The sequence below is a fragment of the Trifolium pratense genome, linkage group LG6 (assembly GCF_020283565.1).
Source record: "Trifolium pratense cultivar HEN17-A07 linkage group LG6, ARS_RC_1.1, whole genome shotgun sequence".
Classification (NCBI taxonomy): domain Eukaryota; kingdom Viridiplantae; phylum Streptophyta; class Magnoliopsida; order Fabales; family Fabaceae; genus Trifolium; species Trifolium pratense.
Window position 1 is genome coordinate 18,238,852 of NC_060064.1, and position 17,321 is coordinate 18,256,172.

The 17,321-nt window shown below is 31.9% G+C and overlaps 1 protein-coding gene, 1 non-coding gene and 1 pseudogene across 2 annotated transcripts; 1 reads left to right on the top strand and 2 right to left on the bottom strand.

Moving 5' to 3' along the window:
• Window positions 1–1,928: 1,928 nt before the first annotated feature.
• On the bottom strand, window positions 1,929–2,009 carry TRNAL-AAG. Its single transcript has one exon. It is a non-coding gene; the product is annotated as a tRNA-Leu (tRNA).
• A 187-nt stretch (window positions 2,010–2,196) lies between these two features.
• Window positions 2,197–5,589, top strand: LOC123891857 (annotated as a pseudogene).
• Window positions 5,553–12,265, bottom strand: LOC123888755 (phospholipase D gamma 1-like). Its single transcript, XM_045937913.1, has 10 exons — window positions 10,155–12,265; window positions 9,577–9,693; window positions 8,642–8,836; window positions 8,207–8,452; window positions 8,055–8,123; window positions 7,797–7,944; window positions 7,491–7,639; window positions 6,887–7,066; window positions 6,553–6,750; window positions 5,553–6,191 (listed from the first exon to the last, which is right to left on the bottom strand). Exons 1-10 carry the CDS (start codon window positions 11,841–11,843, stop codon window positions 5,898–5,900), a joined length of 3,285 nt encoding a protein of 1,094 aa, XP_045793869.1. The 5' UTR covers window positions 11,844–12,265; the 3' UTR covers window positions 5,553–5,897.
• Window positions 12,266–17,321: the final 5,056 nt, after the last annotated feature.

The window sequence follows — 17,321 nt, forward strand, 5'->3', positions numbered from 1 at the left end:
CTAAAAGTCAACTTTTTTTTTATCTTTAAAGATGAAATTCTAACCACTAGGCTACGTAAAACAAAGATGAATTTGTTTTTATAAATAAATTCACCTTTTTAAGGTAGTATTTTGTTGGATACACTGGGATAAATATGAGTACGTATCAAAATTAACTTTTACGGTGGGGTTTACATATTTGCTAAAAAATAAGATACCGCACATAATACTTTTGTGTTTGATTTTAAAACTATTTTCGGGACCGGACAAAGTGGGGGTTAAGAGCCTGGACAAAAATTGAAATTTTTGTCCTCCATTGAACCGCGAGACAACTTTTTGTCCCCTATATATAAATTAACTAAAATACCAAAATATCTTTTTGTCCAAAAAATATCGTACACGATAAAATTTGTTAAATACCTTAAACTTTGTCTTGTGCTATTTTGTCTTATATTTGTTCTATCCAGTACTTATATTTTGCATATCAAACGGACCCTTAAAAGCTATAAATTTGTTTTTATTGAAGGAAAACTACCACAGTTCGTATCTACGATCTTATATATATATAGGGGCATGCTAACTTACTCCCACCTAAAAATATGTGGAAATAAGTTAACAAGCCTATTCTCATTATATATTGACCAAAAGATCACTTCTATCTATTAAAATATATTTTAAACGAGAGGATAGATTTGTAAATTATATTTTATTCTATTTTTTAGACAAAATATTTGAAACATGTTTATTTGATTTTAGTAAATGTCTCCTTACTGTCAAAAAAAAAAGAAGAAGTAAATGTCTCCTAAATTATTTCTTTTGTTTCTTAATTAATAAATCCATAGTTTTAGTAAATGTCTCATTTATTTTGTTAAAACAAAAACATGACAAAATAACTAATTTTCTTCATGTTTTTCAACTTTTTTTCCTGCGAATTTAACTAAATAACTGATAATTTGGACATATTGTTAAACTAAAAATAGTGAAATTGAAATATTTCAACCAAATATGAGCAAATGTGTACTAACCTCTTATTTGTTGACTTTAAACTTCACCTGTGTGTACAAATGCGAAGAAATTGGTGGATTTGAAGTTGGTTTTGTATTTTGGGATTTTGAATAAGTTAATTTTATTTTGGAACCTGATGGAATGAAGGGAAAGATGGTGGGGCTTTTTATATATATATGTTGGTACCATTCGCTACATAAAATGTGAACAATTATTCGTCTACACTCAACCTCATTTTCTCTCAAAAAGGTTGTGATTTGTTTTGTATATTTTGGTCCAAAATCAACATTGGCTCATTAACAAAGAGTTTCTATACTCATTTGGTATCAAAGTTAAGGTAATGTGCATTTTTAACCAATTCTTTCGTGCATTCATAGTTTTGAATTCCGTATTATATTCTGGTACAATTCGGAAACTACATTCAAAATCAATTTGTAATCTAAATTCCGAACCAGTTGAAAAACTACATTCCTATTCCGGTCTATAAAGCACTGTTTAGGAACATAGATTTTGAAATCAACCGAGTGAAAGTAGTTTTCAAATCACAATCAAATAAGGAAATTTGGAGATTTGAGAGCAATATAGGAAGCCCATGGAGTAAAATATGCCCCCAAACCTCAACACAACAAAATTTAGAAAGATATTTGATAAATTCTACAATTTCAAACCGTATTTGACATTTCACTCAACAAAATAATATAGAACACAAACACTAATGTCCATATCAAAATATATCAACAAAATAAAAACATTGGTCAACGTACTGCAATAATGGTATAGGAAACCATAAACAAACAAATATCCAAGTGATACCTCCATGAATCATGACTGAAGTAAAATGGAAGCATGTAATTTTTTGTAAGTAAATAAGATTGTACATAAATAAATATTGCTCGAACAGAATAAACAAACATAGGAAAGAAAAATGGAACAAAAATAATAAATGTTGAGAGTGGGATTTGAACCCACGCCCTTTCGGACCAGAACCTTAATCTGGCGCCTTAGACCAACTCGGCCATCTCAACTTCATGTCATAGAGTTCAGTTGATTGATATTTTAATAATGGTAAACTGTTTCCATGAAAACAAAATTCACGTATACAACGTTAACACCAAAAGAATACCGGCGCAGTCACAAACAAACCTTTGATTCTCCAATTTTTAATCAAAATCTTATTTTTCATTTAAAAAATTCCACCTTTTCAACATAACAATGGTTGGTGATGATGCCCTCAAGTTTTTTTTTTTTTTTTTAAACCAAGGTATGCTCCGCATGCAACAAATGTTTTTTCATACACACTAGCCGGGGATTGAACCCAGGACCAAATGGTTAAGGGGTTCAAGTATCTACCACTTGTGTCACACTATCTTGGTTGATTCTCTCAAGTTACTTGGTCTTTAATTCCACCACCTCCATCGCCTGAGAAGAGCCCACCCCTTTCTGCTTCACTACCGCCTCTATAATTCCACCACCTCCAACTATCTCCCCCCTTCCTTTATCAGCGTGTTGGAGCAATTTGAGAATAAGTGGAAGCAGTTAGCTGTGAGTTTATTGGATAGATACACTATTGATGGCCTACTCTTACCGGAGACCAGCAAGTCTAGACAAGCTTTTGTAGATGACACAACCAAGAATCTCTCCGCTGCTGTTGGCGTGTGAGAAGCGGAACAACTTGAATAGGTTGGCTAGGTTGTTGCACTTGAATGACTTGCTGGTGAAGCAACATATGAGACAGCAGCGGAGTTGACCTACTCCAGAGTAACTTCTCTCGAAGATATCATCAACAGCTTCTCCCACATGCCTCCCCTGCTAGATGAAAAGGAACTTGGCAAGTGGAATGAATTAAATAAAAGACTGATATGGTTGAGGCTCATGGAGCTCGAAGAAGCTGAGTTGTTTTCCATAAGGAGCAACCGTGAAGTACTTTCCAAGAAGGGTTCTAGACATAAAAGGAAATTGCAGACGTGGACAGAGCCACCACATGTTGTCTTGCTTATACATTGATGTTTATTGCCTGTTGTGTCATCACTGAATGTTAAGGATGCACTTGTGGCCGCTGGTTTTGTCTCTATTTATTGATTTAGACTAGTAATTTGGCTGCAATTTTACTTCTGTGTGTACCCTTTCGCTGTTCTCTATGGTTGGACTTGGTGGTATGAATTGTTAATTTGGTTATGGTAACATAAAGTTGAAATTATGATCTGTGCTCACTACTCATGTTTCTTCCTCATTGCTGGATAATTTAAGCAGTAGATGGAAACAATTTAAATTTTTTACAGAACTATGGAAGACATTAACAAAAGTTATGTACTGTGAAACATGAATTATTGTGTGCAGATCTTTCCAGAACGAAATAAAGATGTAGAACCATAATTATGATTTGTGTGAGGAAAATCAAATACATTCAAAATTCTTAATAAAACTCAAATGTTGGATTATAAAATTCACAGCATAAAGTCATAAGAAGTGGTTGCTTGCAATTGTAGCGAACAGTACTTGCAGATCACAGGTAGTGAAGTGTTTCCAACTCCACTTGCTTAGAAAACTCCTTAGTGATTCTCATTCACACTTCAAAATCTGATTCTGGAAAAAAAATTCTCCGTGCAGTTCTCAATATACTTCATTCACAACAAACCCCTCTTTTAGATTATCATGTTCTATCTTTGTGTTTCAAGCTTCTCAGAAACTTGTGTGCTGGAGAAATTCTTAACCAGAATTTGTTTCTTGAGTTTGATGACAAAAGAGGTTTCTGATCCATTGTGTATGATGATTTATACATGTTGTGATGGAAACCCTGAATGGTTTGGAGATCTTTATAGTGACGGTGGTTGGCCTGTAGTTGTAGAAATAGTGAGAACTGCTTCTTCTGGTAAGTTTGTAAGTTTATGTTTTTTTCTTGTGGACTTTTCTATGTTTGCTTCATCTATGCTATGATTCTATTTATTTATAGGGTATTTCTAATGTGTTCCCTAAGGCATTCTTGTTCCTTAATTAAACAAGTTGATTTGAACTATTGGCATTCTTTGAAAATTCTGAGGTGGTGAGAGTTGGATCATTGATGTAACCATTTTGATTATCAACTTCAATGTATGTATTGAAAGTGACACAAAATTGAAAGGGTACCAAAGTAAGGAAAAGTTTTATGATCATTTATGCTGCTCTAAGTTCCTTTGATAATAAGAATATATGAATTTAGGAGAATTTTCAAAAGTTTATAACCCAATAATGAAAACCAAGGTTGAGATAATAGTTAGGCTTTTAGTAAAATGAGGATAGACAAAGTATTTTCTTACAAGAAACAAAATATAGAAAAACAACAACATGCCTCAGGTTAGTTTGTAGTTTATTATACCCGAATTTTAACCTTGATTGGAACAATCCCTGGCCAGGTTGCACCCTTACCTGTGAGAACCAGTTGGCTAAGTCAAAAAATTTGTCCCATTTGAAAATTTATATTTTGGCAAAATACGATGGCATTATGTGATTCTTGTAGTAGACTCACCTCATGAGAAAATTCTTTTTGTTGCTGCTGCTGCAGCTGCTTCTATATTTTGCTATGCTGTTATGAATTGTGAATTCTTCTGTAATTTGCTATGCTGCTATGTTTCATGACATGAGTGTCATATTGGTTTGTTATGTTTTTTAAGTTGTAACACTGACTTCTTCAACTGAAACCAGCTAGTTTTGGCGAGGATTGGATAAAGTTGCTTCTTTCAAGAATTTGCCTTGAAGAATCTCAATTGCCTGTATTGTTTTCATCTGAACTAGTTTAAAGACCCGTGCATCTCAATTGCCTGGATTGTGCTCATGATAGTGTGAGAGTTAATGAAGTGGATGCAAACGATGCTGTCAATGTGTTACTGTCATATGGCCTCGGTTGCTTGGGGACCTTGAACCTCCAGCAATAATCAAGAAAGGAATCAAACAATCTGATAATCAAGACGGTGCTAGTTGTTCCTCGAAACCATGCCCTTACAAGGGCTTTAGGAGAGACATAGTTGCACTTATTGGCAATTGTGTGTATAGAAGAAAACCTGTACAAGATGAAATCAGGAGTAGGAATGGAATTCTACTGCTATTGCAGCAGTGTGTTACTGATGAAGATAATCCTTACTTGAGAGAATGGGGGCATATGGTCTGTTAGGAATATATTGGAGGGCAATGAGGAGGATCAAAAGGTAGTTGCTGAGTTGCAGCTTCAGGGATCTGCTGATGTGCCTCAAATTTCTGCACTTGGTCTTCGAGTATTAGTTGATCCAAAAACTAGGCGCGCAAAGCTTGTAACTGTCCCATAAAATACTAGTACAATGTCTTTAGTCTTTACTTGGTTGGATTTCAGTTTAGGATTTGTTTTCCCCTTTTCAAATTGAAACTGCTGTTTCTTTTGTCAGTGAAAGCTTAAAGAAAAGTCATATTTAGAATAGAAAATTTTATATTTCATAATTGTAGTTTGTGTTCGTGTCAATTCCTGCAAAAATTTATCAAGCAACCTCGGATGGAGGAGAAAAAATAGATAAAATGAAAGACACAATCTCCAAAATCATGTAACAGAACATAACCATACCAAATTGGCAAGGCAACTATGTTGTCATGTAACCATATCATACTCGGCAGCACCATGAATTACAAAACAAATAGCATTCCACATAAAGTATATACACACAAAAACAACACTTATTTCTAGCAAAAGCTAGCTTGTATAATAATCAAGAATTGGTCTATAGGTGGTTTGTTAGTTAGTCCTAAAAAAGGAAAAAGAATAACCTGTAAAGGTGTTTGACTATACACTGTATGTATTTCTGTAACTATCAAGCATTTCAAAACTGTTGAACTTCTATTTTGTAATTTACATACATTTCATCCATGACTAGCACAGAATGTGACAGACTCAAAGTAATCATCAGTTCATCAAATTAAATGGTAAGATTCTCCTTCATGGCAAGAAAAGATCCGACAATTTTTCCTCCTACATCAGGGAACTCTTCCTGACCGGGAAGTGATCTGACTTTCCCCTTTCGATCTACATCTACAGGGTATTTTAGTAGATGCCCTCTCATCTCTGTTACTTCATTTGCTGCAAATTGTTTCCAGTTCATTTCACCAATTGCTCTAACCCTTCGCACGCATTCAAGGCTCTCAGGTTGCAAGAAGCTTTCTTCAATTGTTCCAGTATGTTCTGCCCAAAGTGACATCCTATATCCATGGATCTACGTAGTATAGTTCATAAAAAATGTTGTCAGGTTATAATCCATGTTGATGGATTCAAAATTCAAAACATATACGGAGAAAACCGAAAAATCAATCAATTATCATTTTAAAAGACAGAGACGCCGATGAACTAATAAAAACATGACATGATTTTGATGGCAGTGAGTTATCCCCCTAACTTGTTGACTCTATTGGAATTTATTGAAGGGAAATTCAAAATGATATTTTTCACACGACTAATAAATATTCAATGATGTTTTGCAACTTCATCTTTTCTGCTTGAATGCCACAAGTGAAACTTTAAATTGGTCCTTAAGATTAGAAACTAAATATTAGTGGCCAGTGATATAAAAATATTACCTGTCCATGTGGACAAGACGTTTTTCTTGCCCAGGTATGATGAGGTTGGTATGCTCCCATTGCAATCTCACTGTCTCTTGTTCCTTCCATAGACCTTTGGTTAATGTTTGCGGATCCCACTATCACATATTCATCATCAACTATCATGCCTTTTGAATGAACATAAATCATGAAACGTCGGCTATTTCGACAATTTGCCTGGAAAGAAAGCACCACCACACAAAACAATTACTAGTTGATTCACTCAATAGTGAGGATTGTATGTATGCCTTGAAACAAAATCATGATTTCATAAAGAGTGTCCGGAATGTTTTCCAGGGTGTTAGTAACATACTTGTGGACTATTTGCTTGGGGAGGATTTCCTGACACATTGACATTTTCATAAAGATTTATAGCCTCCCGATTACCAAGGCAGAAAAAGTTCAAATAGTCTTGTGGAGAGAATGCTGCTTCAAGCCCAGCCTCAACCAAAGCCTTGTAAATTGTCTCATACATCATTTGCATTGTTTTATTCTGCACAAATTTTGAAAGAAAAATTAAAAATTAACACATGCATTACTGACCAAATACTCATTTGACACGCCAAAAAGATAGTTTATGAAAATTGAGTTTAACTTCATTTTCCTTCCATACTTAACAGTAGTTTGGAATGACGACATAATAATAATTAAATGAAAAGTTATTTCTCTTTAAAATTTTGGTGTTCAAAGGGAAAGGGGCATTTTACTAGCTACATATGATACTTTTCAGTAAAACAGCTCAACAGCAGAAAAAAATGCAGGATAAAGTAGGAAAATGGTCTAGCATGACAACGATAGAGCTTGATATGCAATTTTGATGTCAGAGTGAACTATACCAATACCAAACAATTCAAAAGTTCAATAAAAACCTTGCCTAGTTTTTGACATTCATATTGGGATTTCAATTTGAACCATACCTGCCAGAAGAGAATCCTTTGCGTGGCAGCACCTTTTGGTTCACCTTCTGGCCACATTGGAATAACTATATACACTGCAAACCTCTCATTTGCTTTAATCTTTTCCGCAATCTTTAGAGCAATTTCCATCGGTATTAAATTATTAGCACCTGCCAAAACAGAATCCAGCATAAATGAACCATATTGGATTCCGGCTTTGGATTATTTATCCATACCAAAGCTCACATACTTTTACAAAAATATTAGTATAGCACCAAATGCTATTAGTGAAGTATATGCAGGTATGCAAAAAGAGGAGTATCATACCAAGGTCTTTATGTTGACTCCAATTGTAAGAAGACCCGATGAAATATTGATTCTCTATATAAATGTAATGCTGTGCAGCACGAATAGCCTTCACGTATGCTGTATGTATGCTCATGTCAATCAGCACATTCTTCCCACATACAAGGTTCTGTAAATATACAATAATAATTTTACATTCACATACACAAGCTGGTTGATGTTTGATGAATTGAAAACAAACATGGAAAGGAAAAATTGAAACAAAAAGCTTTTGCTTACCTTGCCAGTTGCCTCTCTTGGATCTTTTGGAAATCTCTTAACAGAACTTGAATCAATTGAACGAAATATCTATATCCCAAAGTAAACAGAATCAATAAGTTCGTTTTCGAGAAAAAGAGGAAATAATTACTTCTAGAAAATTAATTAATTACCTGAACATGCCATGATTCAGGATCATTTTCACCACTAGGAGTGTCATTAATGCCAATAACATCTGGAATTCTTTCCAGTCTAAGTAAAGCGTCATCATATGAAATTTTCAACTTCTTTATCCCATGCGGTTTTGAAGCTTTTAACCAGCGTTCCTCAAAGTTAGTTAAGACATCATAAGCTGCTGGACCGTCAATTTTAGAATGCAAATCATGCCACGGCTCCCTTGGACAACCACCAGTGTTACCCTGTCATGAAATAACTCATCAATAGAATAATTGGTCTTCTTGTCTTAACAATTGTATTCAGAAATTCCTGCTTGTTGGTTCCGAGATACATATTTAACCATGATTTAAATTTCTTGAATTTAAACCTTGATGGAGATCTCTAAATACTCTTGATCGTGCTATAAAGCGGAGTCTGAAATAAGAGATTACCGTGAAAGTGGGGTTGTGATAATCATCCTTATGTATTGTCTGTAATGTCTTAAAGATAGGGTGGTGGGGAGTATCATATCGCCCATCACATAAATCAAGTCCACCAACAAATGCTATAATTTTTCTTCTGTTATTTCCGGCATCCGCATCCACAATTACAGTTTTCTGATGATGTGTGTATATAGTTCCAACTTCCTGACAAGACAAAGAAATTCAAATTTAACAGCTAGGAAAACTAACCTTGTTAAAAATCCTGAAATATGAAATAAAAGTTTTACTTTTCTTCATGGAAGGAAATTAAGGATGTTAATTTGCAAAATGCAAATTTTATATAAGCAGAATAGCTCCTAGGAAGCAGGAATAGATCGATTAGACTTCAGAAATTTCACTCTTAAATATTAGACATAATATGCATGTGTGCGAATGCATGGACACACATTTACATTAATATAAACCTAGAAGTCAGAGTTTATAACTAAATGTACGTTTTTGTCAAGTCATAAAAAAATTACATGGAATGCAATCATTATTCTTACGGTAACAATACTAAAAATGCATGACGAACATATTCAATTGCTAAATATAAATGCTAAGAATAATGCTAGCAACACACTCTTTAACAAACACACTCCAACACACTCTCTTTTATTGGTTAAAATTCACATGGGTCACATAAAAAAATGTAGACCCATATAACTTTTATGGGACCCATATAAATTTTAACCAATAGAAGAGAGTATGTTAGAGTGTGTTTGTTAAAGAGTGTGTTGCTAGAACTCCTCACTAAGAATAATTTACAGGTTTAATCCCAATAATGCAAGGTTTTAAAGAATGACTGAGTAGCAACAAAAACCAACATTTCAGAAAAAATTGTTGACCAATGAGCATAATTAATAATATATATTTTGATGAGTAAAGTAGCTGCCAAATCTAACCCTTTGCTTGATCCAGCTATGTCGTTTTCCAGCAATGCGGGGACAAAGCAGTACATGGACTGATGAGTGCTTGAAAAACCGTCTAGTTTCCTCATCATGAGTTGCCATTACACCATCCTAAATATATAGACAAAGGTTTTCACATAAGTAGAACTGAAAGGGAAATTCATAAATAATATACTTATGTTTAAAAAACTAAAAGAAGCAAACAATCGTATAGATCTTACACGAAATAGTCAAGTTATAAAATGCATGATAAAAGAATGGAATTGCTTGCTCACTTATTTTTCTCTATTACCAATTAGATAAGGGCAAGAACAAGTAAATGGTTATGTTTAAGCATTGGAAAAGCCAAGTTATAAAATGCCCCGAATCCAAATGTCAACAGGTTTTGAAGATATTCAACTCAGGTTTATTAAGGACACCATCAATAAGATCAACAAAGTTTGAAAAGACATAAAACAATGTTCTGATGATGACAACATGAAGCATAGATGAGCACATTGCATGAAATTGCCAACCAGCCATTCCAAGCACATAAATGAAAGGATGTGAAACAGAAAAATTGTATTACTTACTGTTTTATAACCCAAAATACTTCTTGATGTTGGATCATCCCAAATAAGGAGAAGCACTCTTACTCCTTCTTGTGACTTTGTCTTCAGAAGATCACCCAAGGTATAATCTGATGCATAACCGCCATCTCTTACCAACCTAACTTTGTGCCACACTGACCAACCTGTAATATAAATCAAGCGGCGAGCTTGACTTATGGCATCAAAGATGTCATGCCAACATTTTCCATTCACATAAAACATCCCACTATCAAGAACCACATTAGGGAGGATTCCATCTGGAACATGAGCATCTTGATATAGAGTAACATTTCCACCTTTCCTTAAAGGAAAATAAGTGGCAGGAACTCCGATATATTCAGGCCCTGCTCCAACTCCTTGGTGATAAAAGCTTAGTTTCTCCATTGGGATGTACTGAATGGATAGGCTCAGTACAGCACCTTGCTTACAAGGTTTCCCATTACTATTCAGGACAGGGTAAGCTCCTTCAACTATTTCCCCTGAGTATATTTGTTCCACTGGAATCGCTACAATACCAATGAGCTGTGAACCCACAATATCACTGTCTTTAACAACAAAGTGCACTTCAGCGGCGTTATGTGCAACAGGAACATAAAAATGTTGACTCCAAACAGGATTTTCAGAGTTGCTAATTACAAAAGTCCTCCCAATTACGGCATTTGACACTGAAATCGAAACATAAGGATCACTGGTAATCTTCTTATGCATTGTTCCTTCAATTTTATTGCTCACACTACCAGGTAATTTATTAAACATATCCCCCAATGTTTTGTGGAACATGTCCATATTCGGAAGATTTTTGGCTTCATGAACCCATATATCTAAATTTCCATGAAGGAGCAAAACTCTCAACGACCCTTTATTCTGCACCGGAACAACCTGCAAGCTCTGATTATACATCGAGTCATTAAACGAGCCAGAACCAGAAAAATCTGAAAATCTACCCGAGTTAACCCGATTCGGGTACGAGGATCCCCAACCCGAGAACGAGTTATTAGAATATCCATAAAAATCCTCCTTCTTCTGTTGCATCTTCGGTACCGAAATCGAATGCATAAAAGGTTGAGCTGGCGCCGAAGGTGAAGCTGGCTGATTATCAGACAACCTAACATCGTTCATTAGATCCTCCAAACGCGGATAAACAGATGGCCTTGAATTATCACCACCACCGCCACTAGTTTGTGATACTCCACCACCACCACCACCACCACCGCCTATTGAACTTGATGTCTCTGACCAGTAAGGACCAGAGTAGCTATTATGACGCGAATGAGCATCGGGACGGTCTTCATGAGAAGCATTTTGTTGATAATAATAATAATGATTAGAAGATGATCCATGTTGTAATAAGCTAGCATGGTGTGAATGAGAAGGTTGAGTAGGATTATGAGTTCCTTGAGGAACATGGTATGGATAAGGATAAGAGGGTGGGGCTGAGGGTACTAATTGAGGATGAGGAGGGTATGGTCTAGGATAGGAATAGTTAAAGGAATGTGAAGAAAGATAAGGATATGGATAAGGAGGAGCATGAGAATGTGCATATGGATCTTGAGGTGGATACGGTCGATGAGGATTAGGGTTAGGGTTAGGGTTAGGGTGAGGGTTAGGGGGATACATATAAGGGTTTGGATACCGATATGGTGAAGATGATGAACCATAGTTATTATCCATTAAACACTATTCTCAACCCTTGATCATAAAATGTAGTATCAAAAAAATGAAATTTTGATATTCAATACAAAAGGGTCATGTAAAACATGATCAAATTGGAACAATACAAGCAAGAATCATGTTAATTGGATTTGATTTGAGCACTATTTTCAACCCTTGATGATGATGATGATATACACTACACAATATAATGGGAAATTTGGAAGATTGAAAAAATGGGTGTTGAATAAAATGAAGGAATTTAGGTGAAAGATGAGATATTTTACCTATGATTTTGAGATGACGCAAGAACAAGATTCGTTGATTGATTCAGAGAATGATCGAAAGAAGGAACGAAGAAACAGCGTCGTCTGCAGTTGACGTTGTGTACAATGAATGTCCCGCGTGGAAATACCCCCCATGACACGTTACATTAAGGGTCTGTTTGGTAAAAATAAGCTATAAGCTAGCTGATAGCTGATAAGTTAGCTGATAGCTGAAAAGCTAGCTTATAGCTGATAACTGAAAAGCTAGCTTATTGAAATTAAAGTGTTTGGTAAAATCTATTATTTATATATTTAGGAGTTTCTCTCTCATGGTCTTATTCCTATGTGGCACCATTTCCTTGATCCATGTCTTATGTGGCATTCTAATATTTCTCCAATTCCTATGTGGCTAACTATGAAGGCCTTTGCAATTTCTCTGATACATGATGATATCATTCTACTTAGAATCTTTGGCTAATTTGGAAATTCAATCATTTCTCAATTATTGTTTATAAATCGAATTTAATGCATCTATTAAAAATAATTTTAAAAGGAAATAATTTTACTTAGAATCTTTAGTGTTTTTCTGAATCAAAATCATGTTAACATTTTACTTTCTGATTCTTGGTTGGACAATCCATTTAAATAAATATTGTTTTTGAAGTGCTATATATAGCAAGCAATTATATAGTCATTATTTTTGTTGACCGAAAATCATAAATTTACTCTAATAATTATTTTTGTACCAATTTCGTCAAAAAAAAATTTATTTTTGTACCAAAGCAATTGTTTTTTATTTTTTTTTTATGAAAGGAAGATTGCCAACTGCATAAAATAATTAAGTATAATTGTCAGCTGGATATAATAATTTTTATGGTCTTCAAATTCAATTAAAAAAATATTAAATCTTTATGGTCTCCAAATTATTCTCTCACAAAATTTTTTCTAAATGGTCGTGTATCAAAATACTAAGGTCACACACATATATATATATATATATATATATATATATATATATATATATATATATATATATATATATATATATATATATATATATATATTGTATTACGGTAAAAAAAAATTATATATTTTCATAATTTTATAATTATATAGAGTCACATAATATAATTAATATTTTATTATTATTTAAAAAAATTGGAATATGTGTGTTATATTCATGTGCATTAATTTATTTAATTTATTTATAATATAATGGAATATGTCTTATTTACTAATTTACTAATTACTAATTTACTAATATATTTTTAAAATTAAAAATGGAATCAATATATTTGACTTTAATGAATTTAATTTCATATTAAAGACAAAATTACTCATTTGTCCATTTTTTTTACTATATATATAACATTTGTCTGAACTCTAAAACTCACAATTTTTCAATCTTCATTATCTCTTATTCATCTCTCTCGATAATCACTACTTTTTCTGTATATTGTCACCTTTTTAAATTTCTTTATTTTTTCTTCTTTGTTCGATATTTCTTATATTTTTAATATATTGTTTGTTTTACCTTTTAGATTATTTTCTTTTGGTCATCTTTTTATTTATTAATCCTATTTATTTTCATGACAGGGAAATAATTAAGAGGCAAGACGAAATGAATCACATTCTCACAAAATGGATTGAATTGAGAGCTCGGAGTCTGTTTTAACAACTGTAGTTTTATTTTTTTATAAAATCTTGCTTATAGCACTTTATCAATATCAATGATGTCTTGGATACAAGTTGGAATATCAATGATGTATTATTTGATGAATCTATTAACAAATTAATCAAATGATGTAGTTTTTCAATAGTATTAAGTTCATCATTATTGTATATTTTTCTATTGCAATTTTTATTTTATACTTCTTTTTTATAAAAAAAGGAGATCTTTATTTTTGTGAATCTATCTATTATTTATATGTTTAAGAGTTTTTTCTCAAGTAAACAAATCTGCGTGTCACTTTCTTATGAATTTTAATTTTTATTAATCCAATGTGGCATCCTCTCATTCATCATAATCTATGTGGCAACAATTGAGAACATATTTTCTATATGGCAATTTAGAGAGCATCTTCAATAGAATTTATGTGCGGTACTCATATAAGGAATATTTTTTCTTTAGTGTTTTTCTGAATCAAAATTTAATGCTAATTTACAAATAATCATTCAAAATGAAACAATCGAATACGTTTTAATTTTTTTTTAACAACATTACCAATTCTCTTTACAATCATTATGAATTCTTATTATTTATTTTTTTTACCAATCCATTTTATTTTTTTAGAAAAAAAACTCATTTCATATTATTAAGCACACTTGAAAGACACAAAATAAAATAAAAAAAATAACAACCGTCAATATAAACTTCAAATATATATTTTTTAGAGAAATAATGTTAACATATTATTATTATTAATACATGCATACAGGTTGCTTTCACCGTAAAATAAATAATCATTAAAAAAAATCAATTCCACAAATCAATCAAATGATTTCAACTAAATCAAATCAAGTAGTAATTCAAAATCATTAATACACGATCTCTCAATTAATGTGAATTCAAAATTTCAAATCATTTGTTACCAAAAAATAAATTCAAATCATTCCTCATTATCTATTATCTATCTATTATTATTATTATTATTATTATTATTATTATTATTATTATTATTATTATTATTATTATATTATTATTATTATTATTTGGGAGGGTTTGATAGAATGATTCTGTACACATGGCGTTCCCAAATGCATTTTTCTCCCATATTTTTGGCCATAAATGAATTAAATGCTTTATATGATTTTTCATTTTTTTTTTTTGCATTATTACAAAAGGAATTGTTTTTGAAGTGCTATATATAGCAAGCAATTATATAGTCATTATTTTTGTTGACCGAAAATCATAAATTTACTCTAATAATTATTTTTGTACCAATTTCGTCAAAAACAAATTATTTTTGTACCAAAGCAATTGTTTTTAAAATTTTTTTTATGAAAGGAAGATTGCCAACTGCATATACTAATTAGGTATAATTGTCAGCTGGATATAATAATTTTTATGGTCTTCAAATTCAATTAAAAAAATATTTATGACAAAAAATTCTACTGTTCATTACTTTTAAATAAATAATATTAAAATCGGCCCATTTTGCTTCTCAAATGTGAAATTTTTTCACACGGGGACATGAGATAAAATACTCCTGAAGAAAACAAATGTCTAAAGAAGAGAGATGGCGATTAAGAACAAGTATATTAACCGTTAGATTAGTTTTTGCATAATGACCTTTTTTTTTATGAAAATAAAAGAACAAATATATGAACATGTGAGTTTGGAATGGGGAGTGGAGTATCACTCTCCATTATGCCATTTCTCCTAAAAATCTCCAAAATTTGGATCTTTTATCATATTTAAATAAACTATTATATTAAATATAAAATTAATTTTACAAATAATTAAAAAAATCACAATATTAAAATTTTAATAATCCATATTTTTCATGTGTGAAAAAAAATGATCTATATTTTTCATAGAACATTAACCCGGGCGATAGCACGGGTAAGTTATACTAGTTAGCTTTTAAAGTGGTTATTAAATATAAAATTACATAATTGATAGTGGGTAGTTTTTTTTTTAGAGTGGGTAGTTATTAAATTGAAGGGTAAAAATGGAATAAAGTGTAAAAAGCTATAAGCTATAAGCTCAAACGCTACTTGAAATAGCATCTGAAAAAAAGCTATAAGCTAGTTTAAAAAGCTTGTTACCAAACACCTCTAATTTTTTGAAACAAGCTTATAAGCTCATATAATAAGCTATAAGCTAGCTTATTTGTGTTACCAAACACACCCTAAATATTTTACTTAATTTTAATACTAAGTTTCACCAAATCATTGAATTAAGTCACTGTTTCGTAAGTCCAATAAACTAGTTTATAGCTTATTGAATTAGCTTATAAGCTTGTTTGAAAAATGTGAAATGTTTGGTAACGAGCTTCTCTAACTAGCTTATAGCGTTTTTTGAGATGCTATTTCAAGTAGCGTATGAGCTTATAGCTTATAGCTTTTTCATTTTATTCCATATTTACCCTCATTAATTTTATTTATTTATTTTTAAAAAATTATAATAACTATCCACTAACACTTATAAAAAAAAAAAAAGGCTTAAATGCAGTTTTGGTCCCCAAAATTTCACAATTGCTTGATTTTGGCCCCCCACATTTCAATTGCTTGATCTCAACCCCTTAAGTTTCACAATTGCTTGATTTTAGCCCTCCAAGTTTCAATTGCTCAATTTTGGCCCCCCATATTTACCTCATTTTGCATTTGTTAGCCCCCGTTGACTTTTTTGATTAAAAATTGCTTATGTGACATTTTTAAAAAAAAATTAAAATATGTTTTATTTAAAAAAATTAAAAAATAATAATATTTGCTTTTATAAAAATGTCTTAAAAATTGTTTTTATAATAAAAGGTTTAATAATTCTTTTTTATTTATAAAAAAGTTTACAAAGTTTTTAAAAAATAGTTCATAATTTTTTTTACTTTTTTATATAACAAAATTATTTTATAAACTACATATAATAAAAAAAAATTATAATTTAGTTTTTAAAAAACAATTTGTAATTTATTTATATATTTTTAAATACTTATTTAATTTTAAAATGCCACATAACCAATTTTTAATCAAAAAATTCAACGAGGGGCTAGCAAATGCAAAAAGGAGTAAACTTGGAGGGCCAAAATCGAACAATTGAAACTTGGAGGGCTAAAATCAAGCAATTGTGAAACTTAGAGGATTAAAATCAAGCAATTGAAACGTGAGAGGCTAAAATCAAGCAATTGTGAAACTTCGGGGGCAAAAACTGCATTTAAGCCAAAAAAAACTACCCACTAACCATGTATTTTTATGTCATTTTATACTTACAACAGCTAAATTTGCCAAACACTTTAATTTTATTCTACTAGCTTTTCAGCTATAAGCTACCAGCCATCAGCTATCAGCTATAAGCTAGCTTTTCAGCTATAAGCTAGCTTATCAGCTATCAGCTACCTTATAGCTTATTTTTACCAAACAGAGCCTAAAGTGGTTATCGAGTTTCACCAAAAAAATTGATTGATTGGGAGAACTTGAGTTCATTTTTTGGATGAAACAATTTTTTTGTTAGATTTTACTTCTGGCGAACTCGGAGGATTAACACAAAAAAATGATAATAACATCTATTACTAAT

Excerpts from the sequence above, each read along its gene's own strand:
- LOC123888755 (XM_045937913.1), bottom strand. The coding sequence starts at position 11,843 with ATGGATAATAACTATGGTTCATCATCTTCACCATATCGGTATCCAAAC. Across the intron at positions 9,694-10,154 it reads GTATTTTGGGTTATAAAACA|GATGGTGTAATGGCAACTCA; the intron begins GTAAGTAATACA and ends CTATATATTTAG. Across the intron at positions 6,751-6,886 it reads CCCAAGCAAATAGTCCACAA|GCAAATTGTCGAAATAGCCG; the intron begins GTATGTTACTAA and ends CTTTCTTTCCAG.